This window comes from Bufo bufo, chromosome 4 (genome assembly GCF_905171765.1).
Source record: "Bufo bufo chromosome 4, aBufBuf1.1, whole genome shotgun sequence".
Classification (NCBI taxonomy): Eukaryota; Metazoa; Chordata; class Amphibia; order Anura; family Bufonidae; genus Bufo; species Bufo bufo.
The window spans coordinates 582273252-582291857 of NC_053392.1; the positions used below are offsets into that span (position 1 = coordinate 582273252).

At 46.5% G+C, this 18606-nt stretch overlaps 2 protein-coding genes and 1 non-coding gene across 3 annotated transcripts in view; 2 read left to right on the plus strand and 1 right to left on the minus strand.

Moving 5' to 3' along the window:
* INTS7 (integrator complex subunit 7) overlaps nt 1-3930 on the minus strand; it is a 64431-nt gene extending 60501 nt beyond the window's left edge. The window contains exons 1-2 of the mRNA XM_040430396.1: nt 3767-3930; nt 1350-1479 (exon numbers count right to left, since the gene is read on the minus strand). Coding sequence (XP_040286330.1) covers nt 1350-1479; nt 3767-3866 — 230 coding nt within the window. The 5' untranslated portion in view covers nt 3867-3930. The remainder of the gene's footprint in view (nt 1-1349; nt 1480-3766) is intronic.
* A 187-nt stretch (nt 3931-4117) lies between these two features.
* DTL (denticleless E3 ubiquitin protein ligase homolog) overlaps nt 4118-18606 on the plus strand; it is a 31255-nt gene continuing 16766 nt past the window's right edge. Inside the window, exons 1-10 of the mRNA XM_040427581.1 lie at nt 4118-4249; nt 8012-8134; nt 8318-8416; nt 9026-9087; nt 9257-9377; nt 9758-9823; nt 11087-11202; nt 14630-14703; nt 14864-14967; nt 16040-16144. Coding sequence (XP_040283515.1) covers nt 4201-4249; nt 8012-8134; nt 8318-8416; nt 9026-9087; nt 9257-9377; nt 9758-9823; nt 11087-11202; nt 14630-14703; nt 14864-14967; nt 16040-16144 — 919 coding nt within the window. The 5' untranslated portion in view covers nt 4118-4200. The remainder of the gene's footprint in view (nt 4250-8011; nt 8135-8317; nt 8417-9025; nt 9088-9256; nt 9378-9757; nt 9824-11086; nt 11203-14629; nt 14704-14863; nt 14968-16039; nt 16145-18606) is intronic.
* Nucleotides 17096-17228, plus strand: LOC121000220. Its single transcript, XR_005778844.1, has one exon. It is a non-coding gene; the product is annotated as a U6atac minor spliceosomal RNA (small nuclear RNA).

Genomic DNA, 18606 nt, shown 5'->3' on the forward strand with positions numbered 1-18606 from the left:
AAGCGATCTAATGATCGCATGTTCAGGTCCCCTGGGGGGCTGTGGGGGCAGTGATACTGACCATTTTTGTAATATACTTAAATCACTGAAATTGTACATTTCTATTAGGAGCTGTAAAAGCTGTTTTACACTATATAGGGACAGCTATATATTATAACTGTCCCTATATAGTCCAGAAAATAAGGCCTCACACAGCTACGTAGACGTAAATATAAAAAAAAATGTAAGTATTAAAACATAAGAAAAACTATATAAATGTGGTATCGTTGTAATAAAATTAAAAAAACAGAGAATGGAGGTAACAGGTCAGCTTTAATGCATAGGTAAAGCTGTAAAAACAAAATCCATAAAACTATGGAGGAATTGTGTTTTTTGCAATTCAAACCCATTTGGAATTTTTTAGACCTTACAGGGAATTTTCTCGGTGGGCCGATGCCCAGGGGGTCACCTGGGCCCTCCTCACGGCCGACTAGTGGAAGTTTTTGGGGATGTATTTTGTGCTGCTGGCAGTATTTTTTGATGGACTGTGGTATTTGGCTCTGTTGGGGTGGCATAATGTGCCGAAATATGGTATTGCTGGCCTTGCCTTCCAACAATCTGACTACAAAACGGGGCCACTTTTAGTATTTTTTCCAGGGCTACTTTAAGTTCCCAGAGTGCCCCTGACTACCAACGTCCCTACATTGCACAGACGGTGGCCCCCAACCTTCACATTACTTCTTAATATGATACTTCAGCTGAGTCTTGTACAGAAAAGTGACTTGCACTAGTCTGCATGCCCCTGCCCTCGGTGGATGGACTCCTGTATCAGGATCTACAACCCCTTTAAGAGTGGTATCAAACACAGCTTTTTGTGGCAGTTTTTGATGCAGTATTTTGAGCCAAAAGTGGGCTGGAAGGGAATGAGAAATACAATGGAATGACTTCTAAGGCAAGTTTCACACCTGCAGTGTGAATTCTGGCAGACAATGCCGGGAAACGGCTAGACACAAACCGCAGCGTGCAGAGGTTTGTGTCCAGTCCATTCTCTGCATTGTCTACTCTACTGGAACGCGGCTGGATCTCCACTGAAACCATTATATTTAATAAGGCCGACGGGCATTCTGTTTATATCCGGCAGTGCCGGATCAGCAGAATTCTCTGCCAGAACAGCCTGCTGGAATACACACCGCAGGCATGAAACTAGCCTAATTCTCCTTCATATTGGATCCACTACTAGCTTCTTGGCTCAAAAAACTGCATCAATAACTGACACAAAAAACTGTGTGTGACACCTCCCTAATTCTGCTACTACACCCAAAAAGGTGTACATCATTCAGGTCCTCTAGATTTTACATCCAACCTCCTACCCCACTCTGAAGACATCAGCCAGCTTGAGGAATGCAGAATTAATCAGGATTGGGAACGGATATTTTTGAAACAGTCTTGGAAAACGGACAACGGCTTCACACTGCTCCCCGAGCTTGCCAGACCTTAATCCTGGGGAGAAAAAAAAGAATTTGTATGACCCACTGAATACACTGACAGCAATGTGATGATATCTAGGGGAAGTTACACTGTTCTGTATATAGTGCATCAAAAAACGTAGCAAACCCACAAATGGTTTTACCATTAATTTTTTTTTTGTATGTGCTATTTACCGCGTGGTCAAAAAAGTCCTGTGTAAATACAACCTTAAAGGGAACCTGTCACCGGGATTTTGAGTATAGAGCTGAGGACATGGGTTGCTAGATCGCCGCTAGCCCATCCACAATACCCAGTCCCCATAGCTCTGTGTGCTTTTACTGTGTAAAAAAAAAAAAGATTTGATAGATATGCAGATATGAGTCCAGCATGAAGGAGCGCAGCACCGCTCCGCATGTTCAGAATCTCCTCCTTGCTCCCCGACGTAAGAAAGCTAGAGCGGCGTAATCTCGCGATGCGCGAGCTAGAGCATGCGCAGTTCGTTCCCCGAGGCTGATGCCAGCACAGGGAAGGAACACAGACGACTGCGCATGCGCTAGCTCGCGCATGGCGAGATTACGGCGCTGAGCAAGGAGGAGATTCTGAGGATGCGAGGCGGTGCTGCACTCCTTCACGCTGGACTCATCTCAGGGACAGGACACATCTCAGATTAATTTACATATGTATCAAATCGGTTTTTTTCCCCACAATAAAAGCACACAGAGCTATGGGGACTGGGTATTGCGGATGTGCTAGCGTCCATCTAGCAACCCATGTCCTCAGCTCTATACACAGCCTCATTTCAGCAAACTGCATTTATCATGTAGAGAAAGTTAATACTTACTGATGTATTATGATTTAAAGGGGTTGTCCAGTCTTTTTTAAGTAATGGTCTATCCCACCCCTGACATTCGGCTGCTCTGTGTAGCTCCGTCGCTGCAAGTCAGCGGCGCAACCGTCAACATTGTAGTGAACAGCGCTCATCACTGCGGAATAGGCCAACACTTAAAAATGGCTGGACAACCCCTTTAAATGCGTATTCCCATCTGGGATATTTATGGAATATTGGTAGGATAGGCCATAAATGTCCCATAAAATGCGGGTCACAGCTCTTGGTACCCCTGCCTCTCCGGAAGTAAATGGAGAGCAAGCTGCGCATGTGCGTCCACCCTCTTTTCACTGCTGTGGGACTTCTGAAAATCAGCTAAGCACTGGCTCGGCTATTTTCGGAGTTTCCACAGCAGTGAATGGAGGGGTGGAGGCTTGCTCTCCATTCAATGCTATGGACCTTCCGATAATAGACGAGCATGCTCGCTCAGCTAGTCACAGAAGCTCCATAGTAGTGAATGGAGAGGACGTTGCACACGCGCAGATTGCTTTTCATTTATGGCGGGGGCCACGTTCTTGAGATAGGAACGGGTCCCATTTATCGGATATTTATGGCATACCGTATCAATAAGCTATAAATGTCCCAGATGGGAATACCCTTTTAAGCAATTGACCGCAAATTCCAAGAGTAACTGCATGAACCTGGGCCACTAAGGGTATTGCCACAACACAAATTGGCGAGGTCTTCAATCTGATTTTTTAATGGCCATGTGGGGGGGAAACTGCTATTTACTTGCAAAATTGTGCGGCCATCAAAATGGTTTCCCGGGAGAACAATATTGATGACGTTTCCTTAGCACATCTGATCAGTGGGGATCCGACTCCTGCCTAATGAGGTCCCAACGCTCCCATTTGAATGGGACTGAGCTGCGCCTAGGCCATGTGACCAATAACCGTGACATCACTGGCCTAGGAAGAGGCTGTGGCAGTCACTAGGGCATCCCGGCCTCTTCAAACAGCTGACTGGCAGGGGTGCTAGGGGTCGGACCCCCATCCATAAGATATTGATGACCCATCCTGAGGATAGGCCATCAATACTGAACTCCTGGAAACCCCCCTTTAAAGGGGTAACCCGATTACAACATGTTATCTAAAAATTGTGCTGCTGTCCAGTCTAACCAATCAGAATACAGCTTCATTCTCTCCTTGAAATAAACCTACAACCTGATTGGTAGCTGGGACGGGTATATAGTGTGGGCTTCACGTGTGGAAACAAGGCAGCAAGTTTCCTGGAGCAACCAATCAGACTGTAGCTTTCATTTCCTGGCTTTCCATGCCAGCCAATCAGGAGACAGCTTTAATTTGCCTACACGTCAGAAAATGAAAGCCCTAATCTGACTGGTTGGCATATGTCACCTGTTGTTTATTTATTTATTTTTTTCTAATGCGCTTTTCACGTAAGGTCCTAAATGACTGACCCTCCGCCCTCCTCTACCTTTATCTAACTCCATGAGCGCCGAGTTGGCATCCAGCTCCTGCTCTCCATAACCGGCATCGGCTAGAAACGACCTAGCACCGCTCCCTCCAGCCGCCATGTCGATCTAGTTCTCCCTGGAGCCCATTCACACACAAAAAATAAAAAGACTAGCAGGGCGACATGACACCTTCTCTTGCGCATGCGCGAAACGTAACATTACGTTGGAACGTACATTCTGATTGCTCGAACTTTTCTGTAGGCGTGCCTTCACCCCTTGCTGCTCAGGGATTGGATGCTGAGGGAACCAATTAAGAGTTGAGCTTGGTTTTCGCGGGAGATTGCATTTCGGAATTCGCGGGAATTTTGCACTAGTGCTGAGCGGCTGGAGAGGGCGGACGGGCGGCACGGCGCTGCGGTTTCGTCTCGATATAGTCGGTTCTCGCTTTCCAGCCATGTCCGTGTTCCAGCGGGTGGTGAACAAGCCTTACTGGAGTCACAGTGGTGAGTTACTGGTGCACATGGCCGGCTGTCCGCAGCCTCAGACAGACCAGCTGGGCCTTACTGTTCCCCGGAGCCCAGCATTGCAGGACATGGCGTTTCCCCCCCCCCCCCCCCCATTTAACCCTTGGATGCCTAGTCACTAGCAGCATGCTCCAATGTCTTTACAGGCCTATTTATGTATTTTACTCACTGATATGGCGCTGATATATTCTGCCATTGCTTGCTGGACCCCAAAGAGCTCACAATCCACATTCCTGTTCAAAGAGGAGTCTGGAGGAAACCCAGGCGACATACAAACCCCTTGCAGATGATGTCCTTTGCTCCAAGGCACCACTGTCACTAAAGCAAATAGCATTTATTATTTAGAGAATGTTAAAGGGGTTATCCAAGATCTATAATGTGCCCCCCCCCCCCCTCCATATGCCCGAACCCCTCACAGAGGTTGTACTTACCTTTCCAGCACGTCCGCCACATCTCCCTGTCACGCAGATGAAAACATCTGGCAAAGGGGCAGCCAATGGCAGGGTGCAATGGGAACGAGCCTCCCTAGCATTGCGGGTGATTCTAGGGAGGATAGTTACCGTTGCGGCCTGCTATTGGCTGTGCCCAATTCCAGATGTTTTAATCTGCGCGGCGGCTGTGCCGGTATAAGTGACAGCTTCCTTTGCTGGCTTGATTCATTGCGCTCCTATTTTATCCTGGGAGTAGCATTCCTGTGCCCTTTTGCCCTTCCTATCTAATAGAGCGCCTTGATTAGGTGGTACATATAGGTGTGTGCGCTCCTCCTCCCATTGGTTGCTTGACGCACATGGAGGTGACTAGGAGCAGCACACCATATGTGCGGCGTCTGCGCTCCTGAACATAGAAGCCCAATGGCTTAGGTAGGTTTAGCGTAGGACCCGTCTGACCGGAGACCACCTTGGCGCTGGTTAGGTGGGCACCAGTGGCGTAACTTCCGGGGAAGCGGCTGCTTCGGGGGCCGGGCTGACAAGGGGCCCGACAGCGTGTCAGTCAAGTTTAATCTTTTTTATTTATATGCAAATTACCTTCCTAACATGCCCAAGAGGTTGTCCCTCCGGCCGTTTGTGCCCAGCCGCGCCCATTATCGCCAAGCCCACCACCATCCTGCTGGTATTTATTCACTGCTGTCCTTGTGTTTTTTTTTTGCTAAGTGCGCTGTAGTCTTGCGCATGCGCTGATGTTACTCACGTCCGGACCCATGCGGTGTCCTGGCAGCAGCCTCAAGTAGTGTAATCACGCATGCGCCAGCTTTCTCCGCTTTCTGGCGCACGCGCGATTACATTACTTGAGGCTCCTGCCAGGACACTGCGTGAGACTACGGCAAACTTAGAAAAAAAAAAGACGAGGACAGCAGTGAATAATAGCGGGACGGCGCTAGGCTTGGCAATAATGGACGCAGCTGGGCACAAACGGCCGGAGGGACAGCCCTTTGGGCACGTTAGGAAGGTAATTTGCATATAAATAATTTTTTTAATCAAAAATAAAAAGGACAGGTGGGGGTAAAAATAGTATATAAAAAATTGGGTGGGGGGCCCAGGCACTTCTAGTTACGCCCCTTGTGGGCACAGATGTGTGTTGATAAAAAATATATTGGCTAAGTGTCTCAGATTTTATCACATCAGAGTGAGGGCTTGGTCCATATATAATGCTTGCATCTACTTTATGTGCATTATCTTTATTTATTTTTCTTGATTCAATATTCCATCACCATTATACACGGTTTCCATGGTTACGACCACCCTGCAATCCCACAGCGGTGGCCGTTCTTGCACACTGTAGGAAAAATCACTAGCTTATGTGAGCTCCCACGGTCCCAGACGCTAGAGAGCCCGGCACTTTTTCCTGTAGTGTACAAGCACAGCCACCGCTGCTGGATTGCAGGGTGGTCGTAACCATGGAAAAATGAATCCAGCCAGTAAAGGAAGCAATATGGAGAATCGCAATGCTTTGTATTAACACTATGTACATGCTAAATACCACTTGCTGAAGTAAGACAACACCTTTAAGGTACAGTGGGTGCTGTTATACGGGGTGTCGTACATGGAGCATGCCTGTTTTGCCCAGGGGCCTGCCCAGACATTGATCCTGCCTGGAGCTGCCTGTCAATTCATGGTTAGAGGGGTGGAGAAAGTAAATGTAATATCTCTCTCTCCTGGCTTTTTTGTTTTTACTTCCTTGCAATTCACATCGCAGAATGTTCTTCGACTGAATTCCATTCAATTGAATGAGGCAGCAAGCACCTGGATTTCTGTGAGCCACAATTCAGGTGAATGGAGCTGATTTTCAGTTGCAGAAAATTCTGCAGTGTGTGAAAGCAGTCTTACTGTGTGGAAGAGCTGTATGCACCCTCATCTCTCATGTTGGCTGCAGTTTATAATCTGTATTCCAGTGTTGGGCTGGTGCTACACCTAGACTTATCTAGTAAGGGGTCAACAACCCCCAGTTGTTGTCAAACTACAATTTCCAGCATGCACTCTTGCTCAGCTCTTCAGTACTCCTGTAAAAGTGAATGGAGCATGTTGGGAGTTGTAGTGGCTCAACAGCAGGAGTGCTGGAGGTTGCTGATCCCTGATCTAGTGACAGCTGCAGGCAAAAGATCGCATTGGTCAGTTTTCTGCTGTAGCTTAGTAGTTAAAATCCATTAAAAGGGCTCTTAAAAGGTCTAGGTGTAGCCCCAGCCTTAAGAAGTTTCTGGATTACAAAACTTAAGGGGGTTGCCTGAATTATTTTCCGCTAGTATCTGAAGAGTTCTATACTTACGTGCTGCCCACCCCTTCATCCCATTCCTACTAGTAGCTCCTGGGCTATCTCCTGAACTTCAGCTCCCTGCCTGTCAGCCTTCACCCGGACAGGGTCGCATGTACCATTGCAGGCAACAAGTGGCCTCAGTGATGAGGTGGCCCTGCAGTGACGTGCTGCTTGGAATACATTGCAGCTGAGGCCACAGAAGTTCAGTGAAGACAGCCTGGCAGCCACAGAGCAAAGTATGGATTTCTTCACAGGTACTGCGGGGGGAATTAAAGGGGTATTCTGGTTGTTAGAAGTTCTCTTATCCATTGGATAAGGTATAACTATTAGATTGGTGGGGGGTCCTACTGCTGAGACCCCCACAGATCACGGGAACGGAGGCCTTGCAGCCCCCCTGAAATAACCAGAACAGCCAGTCGGGCAAGCGTGTGGCTGCTCTATTCATTTGAGTATTCCTATAGCAATGAATGGAGCTACCACTCTGTTCATTTTAGGGGAAATGAAGGGCGGTCCAGGCCTCTGTTCTTGTGATCGGTGGGGGTCCAAGCGATCATTAGGAATACCCCTTTAAAGAAGAAAAATACCTTGACAATCCCTTTAAAGGGGTTGTTCTCAGGATAGTTTAACAATATTAGATCTCCGGCATCCCTGCATTTCAGCTGTTTGAAGAGAACGCAGGGCTTGTATGAACGCTGCATTCTTTTCACTGCTCAACATCGCAGCAGCAACAAGCCGGTGTAATTACAGCTCAGCTGTCCCATTCACATCAATGGGAAGTTCCGCTCGTGTATAGGTGTGTCTGATCAGTTTCCACTATGGCGTTCGTCTTTTAGACTGGAAAAATGGTGCAGTGTACAACTAAATGTGGACAGAGCCTTCTGTATTATTTTCAGTGGTTCTGGGCTGTAGTGCACCCTTGTGGTAATATTTGGTGTTGTGGTTTTGAATTTGGAAATTACCTGTGAACCTGTAAACTGATTTTTCAAAATGCAGGGTCCTATGGATTCCCTCTTCAGAGTTTGCTGCAGTGCTTCCAGTGCGTCAGAGAAGATGAGCACATCTCTTACGGTGAAGCCAGTCTGCCTGTGCCACCTTTCGGATGCTCATTCAGTTCAGGTAAGACTATTTCAGTTCTTCATTCAAATCGATATTTCAATTTTTTTCTAGCATTCCCAAATGCACATTAGGGCATGGTGTCGGTGTGCTATCTGTGAGGCCTTACCTTTGCCAGTGTCTCTGCAGGGCACACAAACTATAGGGACATTGTATATTTTGGTGAAGATTCTTTTTTTCTTTTAGTTCCACATATGTCTCATGTTGTCGCGGTGAGCAATGAGGAAGGCATTGTAAGACTGTATGATACAGAGTGCCGGGACATGCAGCGAAAGATACTGAAAGGTAAGATTTACATCTCGTTTTTGCATTTGTACTGCTGTGAATGGGTGTATTAATGAAGCGAGCAGTATCCCGAGTAAAAGAAGAACTTTTCTATTTTATATTTAAAGGGAACCTGTCATCAACTTTATGCTGCCCATACTAACGTTCCCGTATATATTTATATGTTCATTGTTTGTATCCTTTGACTATTGGTAATTATCATATGGACTGATTGGGAATGTTATCCAATCGTAGTTTGTGCGTTAGGTTTTGATACATTTAGATTAAAATATCATAGTTTTAAGGGTCTATTTTTTTTTTTTGTGGATTTGGAAATTATAAATAACCGTGACACTCTCAGGTAGATTTGACTCTTTTCAAGGCCTGGGCTGCAATGATTATGATGCTGGTTCTCAGCAACCACTTACATTTAGCTCATGAGTGACACACCGCTGAAATCAGCATTTCTGTCACTAATTTATGCTGCCCTCAGTGAGGTCAGCATAAAGTTGATGACAGGTTCCCTTAAACATGTTGATATCGGCAAGATGCAGTTTGGAAGGCGGGGAGGAATTGTTGAGTTTCGTTTTGGTACATAATAGATGAATAAAGCATTTTCCCCCTCTTTAGACTGGCAGGCGCACACCAATGCAGTCTTTGATCTCGCCTGGGTGCCAGGAGAACACAAACTAGTAAGTAATCTTAGACTTGATTCTAAAATCTCTCGCTGCACTTGGCTTTATCAAGTCTTTGCATGCAGTGATTCAGTAATGATGATTTATACAGTCATATATGCTCATACATTACACACACTACCTTTACATTGAAGGGTTGGAATACATTTGTACCTCTCTATTGTAGGTTACAGCCTCTGGAGACCAGACCGCTAAGCTGTTTGACGTGAAAGCTGGAGAGCTGCTAGGGGAATGTAAAGGACACCAGTGCAGTCTGAAGTCTGTTAGCTTCTCCAAGTTTGAGAAAGGTAGATATATCAGAAAGCGGCTTTGTCTGTCCATCAGTAATCTACAGCAGGGGTCAGCAACCTTCTGCACTACAGCTGTTCTGAAACTACAACTCTCAGCATGCACACTTGCTTGGCTATTCCTATAACTCCCCTAGGAGTGTGTTGCATTCTAGGACTTGAAGTTTCAGAATAGTGGGAATACTGGTGGTCGCTGACCCCTGATCTACAGAAATAAAATGTACCTGAAATTAGATTACATCTGCTTCAAATTCTGTTCTAGAATGCTAAATGTGCACACAGGGTACAATGAATGATGTGACAGGAGTGAATGGGCACGTAATGGATCTAATACAATCCTAATGGTACTACATTTATTTATTTTATTATTCTTCCCACAGCTGTGTTCAGCACTGGGGGACGAGATGGAAACATTATGATCTGGGATACTCGCTGCAACAAGAGAGGTACTTTTACACTCCCTGCCCACGTGTGGTGAGTGTCGGAGAAGATGTGCCGGCACTGCGGTTTGCACGTGGTGCGCACATCCAGGGAAGGCGGCCCACTAGTATGTAGCGAAGGACTGGCGCTCGCTTTCTTGACAATATGAAGAAACTTTTATTCAAACCATAATAGTATCATCAGTGACTAGTTTCAGCTCAATCTTGCAGTTTGAAAGGCTCAGGCTTGAGCCTAAACTAGTCACTGATGCTATTATGCTTTGACTAAAAGTTTCTTCATATTGTCAAAGTGCAGGTCCTTTTTCAATACACACCTGATGAGTCAGTAACTTTTGGTTTAATGCGAGAGACTGGGCAGATTTGCAGCCAAAAACAATTTGATGTGCCAGTGTTAATTATATTTGCTAGAGTCCCACTTTATTTTGACAATTGCAGATTGTAAAGTGTGGTGAATTATGCTGGCGTCTTATAAATATTAGTTTATTACAATGGAATAAGGAATCCTACTTTTGTGACTGGCTAAGAAGTAGTGAGACAAGTGAGGACACTCGCACATTATACATTGGGCATATTCTCCCTTTAGAAAAACCTATTACATTGTGTACATTTCTATGGACTCACCAAGGCTAAGCATGGGGTCCCATGTCCCCTCCGACACTGATTTGATTGGAGCAGCAGATATGCATGCACTCATCTCAGGTAGCACCATAGAGTTGAATGGAGCAGCAACCACCCTGAACTAACCGCCGTGGGCCCCAGCAGTCAGACCTCCGACAATCACACTCATCTATTTTGTGGCTCCTTTTAAAAGGGTTTTCCCCACTTAAACACTTTTGACATATACACAAGATATGCTATAAATGTCTGATAAATGCGGGTACAGCTGCAGTCCAGAGTAATGCATCCAATTGTATGCAGTCTTGTGGACTGCAGCTGACATTTGGTTAAAACCAGCCTGTCTCTATGTAGCTCGCCTCAGACCTAAATTACACTGCAGGGAGAATTTAGCATTAGTTAGGTCATTAAAATCATTGACTGATCAACTGTAATAGGTTGTCGTGCTGATTCCTCATTAGCTGCTCACAGTATTAACTACAGGCAGGTGAACAAATCAGCCCTTTCCTCCTGAAGCATTTAGTAGCCCCTTTAATGTGCATTTCGGGTAGGTACTTCCTTGCTCTTTAGCCGATATTGCGGGGTTACGCTCCCCTTCATCCTGATGTACCATAATAAAACATCTTTTAAAATTTGCACATGTCCATGTTTTAGATGGCTTCTACAGGCAAGTGAACCAGATTACTGGAGCTCACAACGTCCCACTTAAGCAAACCCCCCTGAAAATGAAGAAGCGAAAGCCTGCAGCCAGGGGACTCGCCCCATCTGTGGTAAGAACCAAATTAAAAGTGGTCAGGAAACTATGGGGAAGTGACTGTATAGTAGGACCTAATTATACTAGCAGGAGTGCTTTAAACCTTTTACTGTCTGGAGAAAAGTGAGATGTCCTCCCTTCTTCCCTGAATTAACTTTGGGATAACTTAGGAAATGGATTGTATGTTCACCAGAATGCTGCCCACTTGCCGCCAGGGAAGAGTACTACCTGAGCTAGGTGTAGTGGTCATGCCATCTTGGGGCAGATGGCTGTAAACCCCCTTTTGAAATGGGTCACTCTGTGTGTGCACCCTCACCATCGTATTCAAAAATGTTAGTCTACTGGGGTTGTTTTTCACTTCACTGCTCAGACATTGCAGCACTCCAGAATATAGAGGGGCCATTGAAAAATTTAGGAGCCAAATAAAATTTGTCGCCACATTTTAAAATACATATAATTATGGTATAATTTAAAAAAAACATGTCTTGCCTATGGTTGTCACGATACAAAAATTTTGATTCGATTTTGCGATCATAAAAAAGTATTGCGATATTCGATAACACGAAAAAATAAAAAAAAGGCAAAAAAGCTGCATGCATTCCGCATTTTATGGAACGTCTGGAGCAGGCATGCTCAACCTGCGGCCCTCCAGCTGTTGCAAAACTCCAACTCCCAGCATGCCCAAACAGCCTACAGCTATCAGCCTACAGCAGGGCATTGTGGGAGTTCTAGTTTTACAACAGCTGGGGGGCTGCAGGTTGAGCATGCCTGGTCTGGAGCATAATGGAACAGTCCTATCCTATTTTTTGGGGGGGGGGGCAAGGTGACAAAAAATGGCAAATTGTGTTTTTTACTTATGTTTTTTTCCTTTTAGGGTGTTCACCCCCATAGGGGATATTTTTAAATATTTTAATAGTTCACACTTTTTCGGACGTGGCGATATGTAATATGTTTGTTTTTTTATTGTTTATATATTTTATATGTAAAATTAAGAAAGGGGGTGATTAATGCTTTTAATATTTTAATGTGTTTTTATTTAATTTTTTTAAACTTACTATTTCCCACTTAGGGGCTTAAACCTGGGATCTTTTAATCCCTTGTCCTATTCACCCTGATAGATCTCTATTAGGGTTATTAGGACTTTGCGCACTCCCTGTGCTTTGTGCACACAGCAGCAGGGAGATTACCATGGCAGCCAGCGCTTGAGTAGCGTCGCACTGCGCCACCAATGAATATAATTAACACATTAATTTAAGTCAATATATTTTATGCCTGAATACAAACGCAGGCTGCGGGTGCCGGCCATATCCTATACCTGGCCGATCGCAACGCGCAGTCAGAGGCCAGGTATGGGATATGGCCGGCACCCACAGCCTGCGTTTGTATTCAGGCATAAAATATATTCATTGGTGGCGCAGTGGCCACAGCCCCCCCTCCTCCCTGCTATCAGTCCATTGGTGGCAGCTGCACAGCGGGGAGAGAGGGACCGCCGCCTTCTCCCCTGTGCTGCTGAGGAGAACATGGCGTGCGCTGAGAGCAGCGCTTGCCATGTCGGTGCAACTCGCCTGTGTCTGCTGGATGAACACCCTTTCTTCTTAGACTGGAGGGTCTAGGCGCGAATGGCGACAAGACTACGAAGTCTTGTTGCCATTTTGCAATTCTAAGTCGCATTGGCGACCATTTTGGTTGCCATCTGGAGCCCTGCATTGTGTATTTCCATGTTCTGTAGTATCTCGCCACAAAAGTTCAACGCAAAACGGAGCACAGCAAAAAGCTTCCAAATATATAAAAATATGTAATTATTCATTAGTACCACAACATTCATTACACAAACAAATGTTAGACAATCCATAGAGTAAAATAGAAAAAATAATGGAACAACCCTACACATAACGTCTTCACAAAATCCCTAATAAGGTGACAGAAATGCGCTACACCAAAAACCAATAACATAAAATTGCAGTGTGCGAAGATACTTGCAGGATAACAATGTGACATCAAATCCCAAAGTGTAAAAAAACACATCTAAGGGCTCTTTCACACCTGCGTTATTGTCTTCCGGCATAGAGTTCCGTCGTCGGGGCTCTATGCCGGAAGAATCCTGATCAGGATTATCCTAATGCATTCTGAATGGAGAGTAATCCGTTCAGGATGCATCAGGATGTCTTCAGTTCCGGTACGGAACGTTTGTTGGCCGGAGAAAATACCGCAGCATGCTGCGCTTTTTGCTCCGGCCAAAAATCCGGAACACTTGCCGCAAGGCCGGATCCGGAATTAATGCCCATTGGAAGGCATTGATCCGGATCCGGCCTTAAGCTAAACGTCGTTTCGGCGCATTGCCGGAGCCGACATTTAGCTTTTTCAGAGTGGTTACCATGGCTGCCGGGACGCTAAAGTCCTGACAGCCATGGTAAGTGTAGCGGGGAGCGGGGGAGCAGTGTACTTACCGTCCGTGCGGCTCCCCGGGCGCTCCAGAGTGACGTCAGGGCGCCCCAAGCGCATGGATCACGTGATCGCATGGATCACGTCATCCATGCGCATGGGGCGCTCTGACGTCATTCTGGAGCGCCCCGGGAGCCGCACGGACTGTAAGTATACCGCTCCCCGCTCCTACTATGGCAACCAGGACTTTAATAGCGTCCTGGGTGCCATAGTAACACTGAAAGCATTTGGAAGACGGTTCCGTCTTCAAATGCTTTCAGTACACTTGCGTTTTTCCGGATCCGGAGTGTAATTCCGGCAAGTGGAGTACACGCCGGATCCGGACAACGCAAGTGTGAAAGAGGCCTAATCCTGAAATGCAAAAAATAGACGGAGGCAAATTTATAAGAAACGTTAAAAATCATCACTAATACCAAATTGCAAGAGAGGCTGTGTAGAGTCTAGCATATAAGCTGCTGCAGATTTAACCTGACATGTTTAGCTGCCAAGCATCTTCAGGGGTAATTGGTTTGGTTATGGCAGGTATTTTGTATGAAAAATTCCCCATTACTTGCATGGCTCGCATTATTATTCATACACCAAATCTAATATGTATGGGCAGCATGACTGTCCAAGAGCCGACTAGGGTTTTCCATGGTAAATTCCACATGCCAGCCTTTAGTTCCGCTAGATATAAGCAGCGTTTATCTGGATAACTGCTTATCCTCCCTCATATTATCCTTTATTATATTAACATTTTGAGAAAACCAATCAAAGCATGTATGTTTGAGGAAGATATCTGTTAGATATTGAGCAAATGTTAGTTCATCCCTACCCTGTATGGTCAGCGATAAAATAAGCAATTTTTTTTTTTTTTTGTGTAGAACCTGCCAATTTTGGGGGATTTTCTAGCAGTCTAATGTGACTAGTGGTTTTTAGAATACAAGTTCAAATCTAAAATCAGTAGATTCTTGCCTATTGTGTGGTTTCTCTCATTGAAGATCTTCCTCCTCTGCTTATAGGACTCCCAGCAGAGTGTGACCGTTGTGGTCTTTCAGGATGAGTACACCATAATATCAGCCGGAGCAGTTGATGGGTAAGTGATACCCAGAATGAGCTGCCGACCAAGGACCTGTGTGCAGAATTTGTGTCTTATACTTCACAACCAACATCTAAAATGTTCATTTAGCGTTTTGTCTCCAAAACCTCTTGGACCTTGCTTCATGATTTTGTATTTCTTTGGTTCTTCTTGACAGCGTGATCAAAATGTGGGACTTGAGAAAGAACTACACTTCCTACCGACAGGACCCCATACCTGCAAAATTCCTTCCATATCCTGGGAGCAGCACTCGGAAACTTGGTAAATTAATCTTTTTGCTTCTATGAGGCATATGTAATGGGGATAATCTCTGGAGGATGATGTGGTTACTTTAACACATTGGGGATGACATACAGTTGCTACATCAGGGCTCGCATGCTCATCCTGTGGGCATAGTACATTGCCCAGTGTTGTCCGGGAGCAAGGCCTGCTCTAATGGTGAAATCACTGACATCATGTCTAAAAAAAAAATACTAAATTTCCCCATAAGGCTACTTTCACACTAGCGGCAGAACGGATCCGACAGGCAGTTCACCCTGTCAGATCCGTCCTGCCGATATTTCGCCGGGCCGCTGCTCCGTCCCCATTGACTATAATGGGGGCGGAGCTCTGGCGCAGCATGGCGAGAGGCCGCCAGACTAAAAGTACTGCATGTCCGACTTTTTAGTCCAGCAGCCTCTCACCGAGCACTGCTGTGCTGTGCCTGAGCTCCGTCCCCATTATAGTCAATAGGGACAAAGCGGCAGCACGGCGAAGTAGCGGCAGGATGGATCCGACAGGGTGAACAGCCTGTCGGATCCGTCCTGCCGCTAGTGTGCAAGTAGCCCAATACATATAATCGTTGCAACCATAAGTACTTGTACAAAAAAATTAACTATTTATGATCTGTGTATGCCGTAATAGAAAATAGAAACTGCAGTGAAGTGACTGCCTTTCTACATTTTTAGAATAGTAATCTGCTAAACGCTATTGTGTATGGATCAAAAATGGCACCTAAATAAAGCACAAGTCCTGCAGCAAAACCGCATACAGCTACGTCAAATATGAAAACTATTTCTCAGCTGCAGGCAGGGAGACGGTTGTGAATCTTCTGCTAATAGGCAGAGTCTGAGAGGCGCATCAGACGTCCTGTAGCTGTGCATGTAGAGCTTCCTCTCCATTCACTTCCAGGCTCTATTCTTGAAATTAGCAGCGATTCCCAGAGATGGGACATGCTCTTACTGTATATTTCAGGCATATCTAATCTATGCCATAAATGTTGTAGACTGGAATACCACTTTAACCATTTGGATTCTTTTTTTTTTTTTTTTTTTTTTTTTTTTTTTTTTTTCAGGTTATTCCAACTTAATTTTAGATTCCTCTGGCACCAGCCTGTTCGCCAGCTGTACTGATGATAATATTTATATGTTTAATTTAGCCGGGTTAAAGAATGATCCTGGTAAGTGAGATAATGTTTTCAAACGGTGCAGGGATGTTGTCGTTACTTGGTACCTGTGAATAAAAAGGGTACCTCCTATGACAGAAGTTTAGATGTGATGGTGGGCGATCATGCTGTTCTTTTGCCAGGCAACTGAACAATGCCATAAAACTTTCCTGCAAATGACTCGTCCACCATAGAGGATATGGACAGGAGTTGTCTTCAGACATAACGCCAGCTTATTCAGGGGATATTTCAGTCTCAAATTGAAGGTGTATTGCAACTATACGCAATCACTTATAATCAGTTTGCATCCAACCCCAACCTTTTCTTGCACAGTGACTCCCTGGCTACTCCCCTTTCTCAGTGAACTGTAGCACAGCTCCATCAATGTGTAGGTCTGCGGGCATCACTGTGCAGGGAAAAATAAAGACAGCGATGTGGCCCCCGTCATTCTCAGGTTGGGTGGGGTCCCAGAGGTCAGACCCCCAGTGATCATAACGTGAAGGCATATCCAAGCAATATCAAATCACTTTAAGATGAGAATGCACTTTTCTCGCCCATATTCATTGGGGGACACAGAGACTGTGGGTATAGCTATGTCCTCTAGGAGGCGTTGACACTAGTAAAAGCTGTTAGCTCCTCCCCTGGCAGCTATACCCCCTCCAGCCTGGAGAGAGAGCTTCAGTTTTTTCTCCCGGGGTCGAGTTGCGCCAGTGCCGGTTACCCGCTCTGCTGCCTCCCCCACAGAAGACAAGGTGGATCAGGGCAGCCTCGCTCCCCTGCATCCCGCCAGCCAAGGGGTCACCCATCCAAGCCCCCCTTTTCCAGCGTCCTGCCACTACGGTGCCAGTAGCTGGAGGGGTGAAGATGGTGGCAGGATGAGGTGAGTACACGGGAATAGGTAAGTATTAACCCTCTTCCCCCTCCCTCCCTCGTTCATTATCACTCAGGGGCCCGCTCCACATTGAGGGCAATGGGGAAAGGAGAGAAGGTTGCACTCCCCTTGACAAGGATGGAAGTGGCTGCTCGACCTTCACAGCACACGTACAATTAAGGCATTGCCCCACCTACCTTGTGGCATCTCCAGCCAGTTTAACTATTCCAGGGGCAGTCCCTGTTGTGGCGGCTTTCTAGTTCCCCCTCTTACTAGGCAAGGGCACACTCCATCGGGGGTTAATGTCAATGCCTGCGCCATTATACAAAAAGATGGCGTCCGACATAGTCACTGGTCGGCAACCATCTCTGGTCTTTACCCACCTCCCCCTGCGATGTGCCTAAGCTCGGCGACTCCAGCGGAGGCCTAGAGCTACAGACGGGCGGCTGCACGGGTTGCTGCGTAGAAGTTAACTGCAGCGCAATACCAGAGGACAGCTGAAGGGGGAGAGAATCGAGACGCTCTGTCACACATCAGAGGAGGCTCCGCTCCCCGACACCTACCACAATTTACACCCCATTAAGCGGACGCCGGCGTGCCGCTCCGGAAGGGGTTAACTGCAGCGTGATCGGCCATGCACCGCATCAGTGTTCTGGCCCGCGCTTTTCTCTGCCCTATCGCGTATCACCTCCGGTGAACGCCCCCAGTCAGTCCGGCCAGTGCAACATTCGGCGGAGGGGGGCACTCTCTTGGAATGCCGCAGCTTTTGTCCCCGTGGGGGGGGGGGGGGACTCTGGCGCGAAATTCTTCCCGCTTATCTCCCCATCCCCCAGACACCCGAGTGCCTTAACCCTTCCTGGCCACCACCATTCTTAGGCTGGCACCTGATGATCTGGGGCTCTTCCCCCTAAGTACAGTGCATGAGTGGAGGATTTTAACCCCTTCCTGCCTGTTGTCATTTAAAATATATTATAATAAAGGAAATGTGCGTCCATTCGGGTCCCCCTCCTCAGCCGCAGGGCCACCCGGTCTGTGTGGTCCCACACTGGGCCCGTGTCCTATTTCGGGTAAGGGAGACCTCGCATAGTTCCCAATCCTCCCTCCGGGGCCGTTTGGTTGATGATTCTCCACATGCGCAGTCCAGTGACGGACCGCTGCAGGATCCCAATCCGTCCTCCGGGGCCGTTTGGTTGATTCAGACCTTGACATGAATCCGAAGCAATCTCCTAAGATTGCGTCTACGGTGGCCAGCAGCACTTGTCGTAGGCATTACCCCCTTCCTTAGGCGGAGTAATTGCACTACTTTGGGATACAGTAATGACCTTATACATTGTCCCCTGTCATGGGTGCACTAAGTACAATAACACAGATTTCAGTGCCGGACGTATACATTCCCCCTTCTGTAGGTGGGGGAATTGCATCTCCACTGGGTTCAGTACCTGCCGTATTCATTAGCTCCTTCCACAGGTGGTGGGATGACATTATCACTGGTTACAAGGTGTGCTGTATGCATTACCCCCTTACTTAGGTGCTAATTGCACTCCCACAGGGTACAGGACTCACCATATGCACTAGTTCTTGCCGTGGGCATTAATCCCCCTTCTTA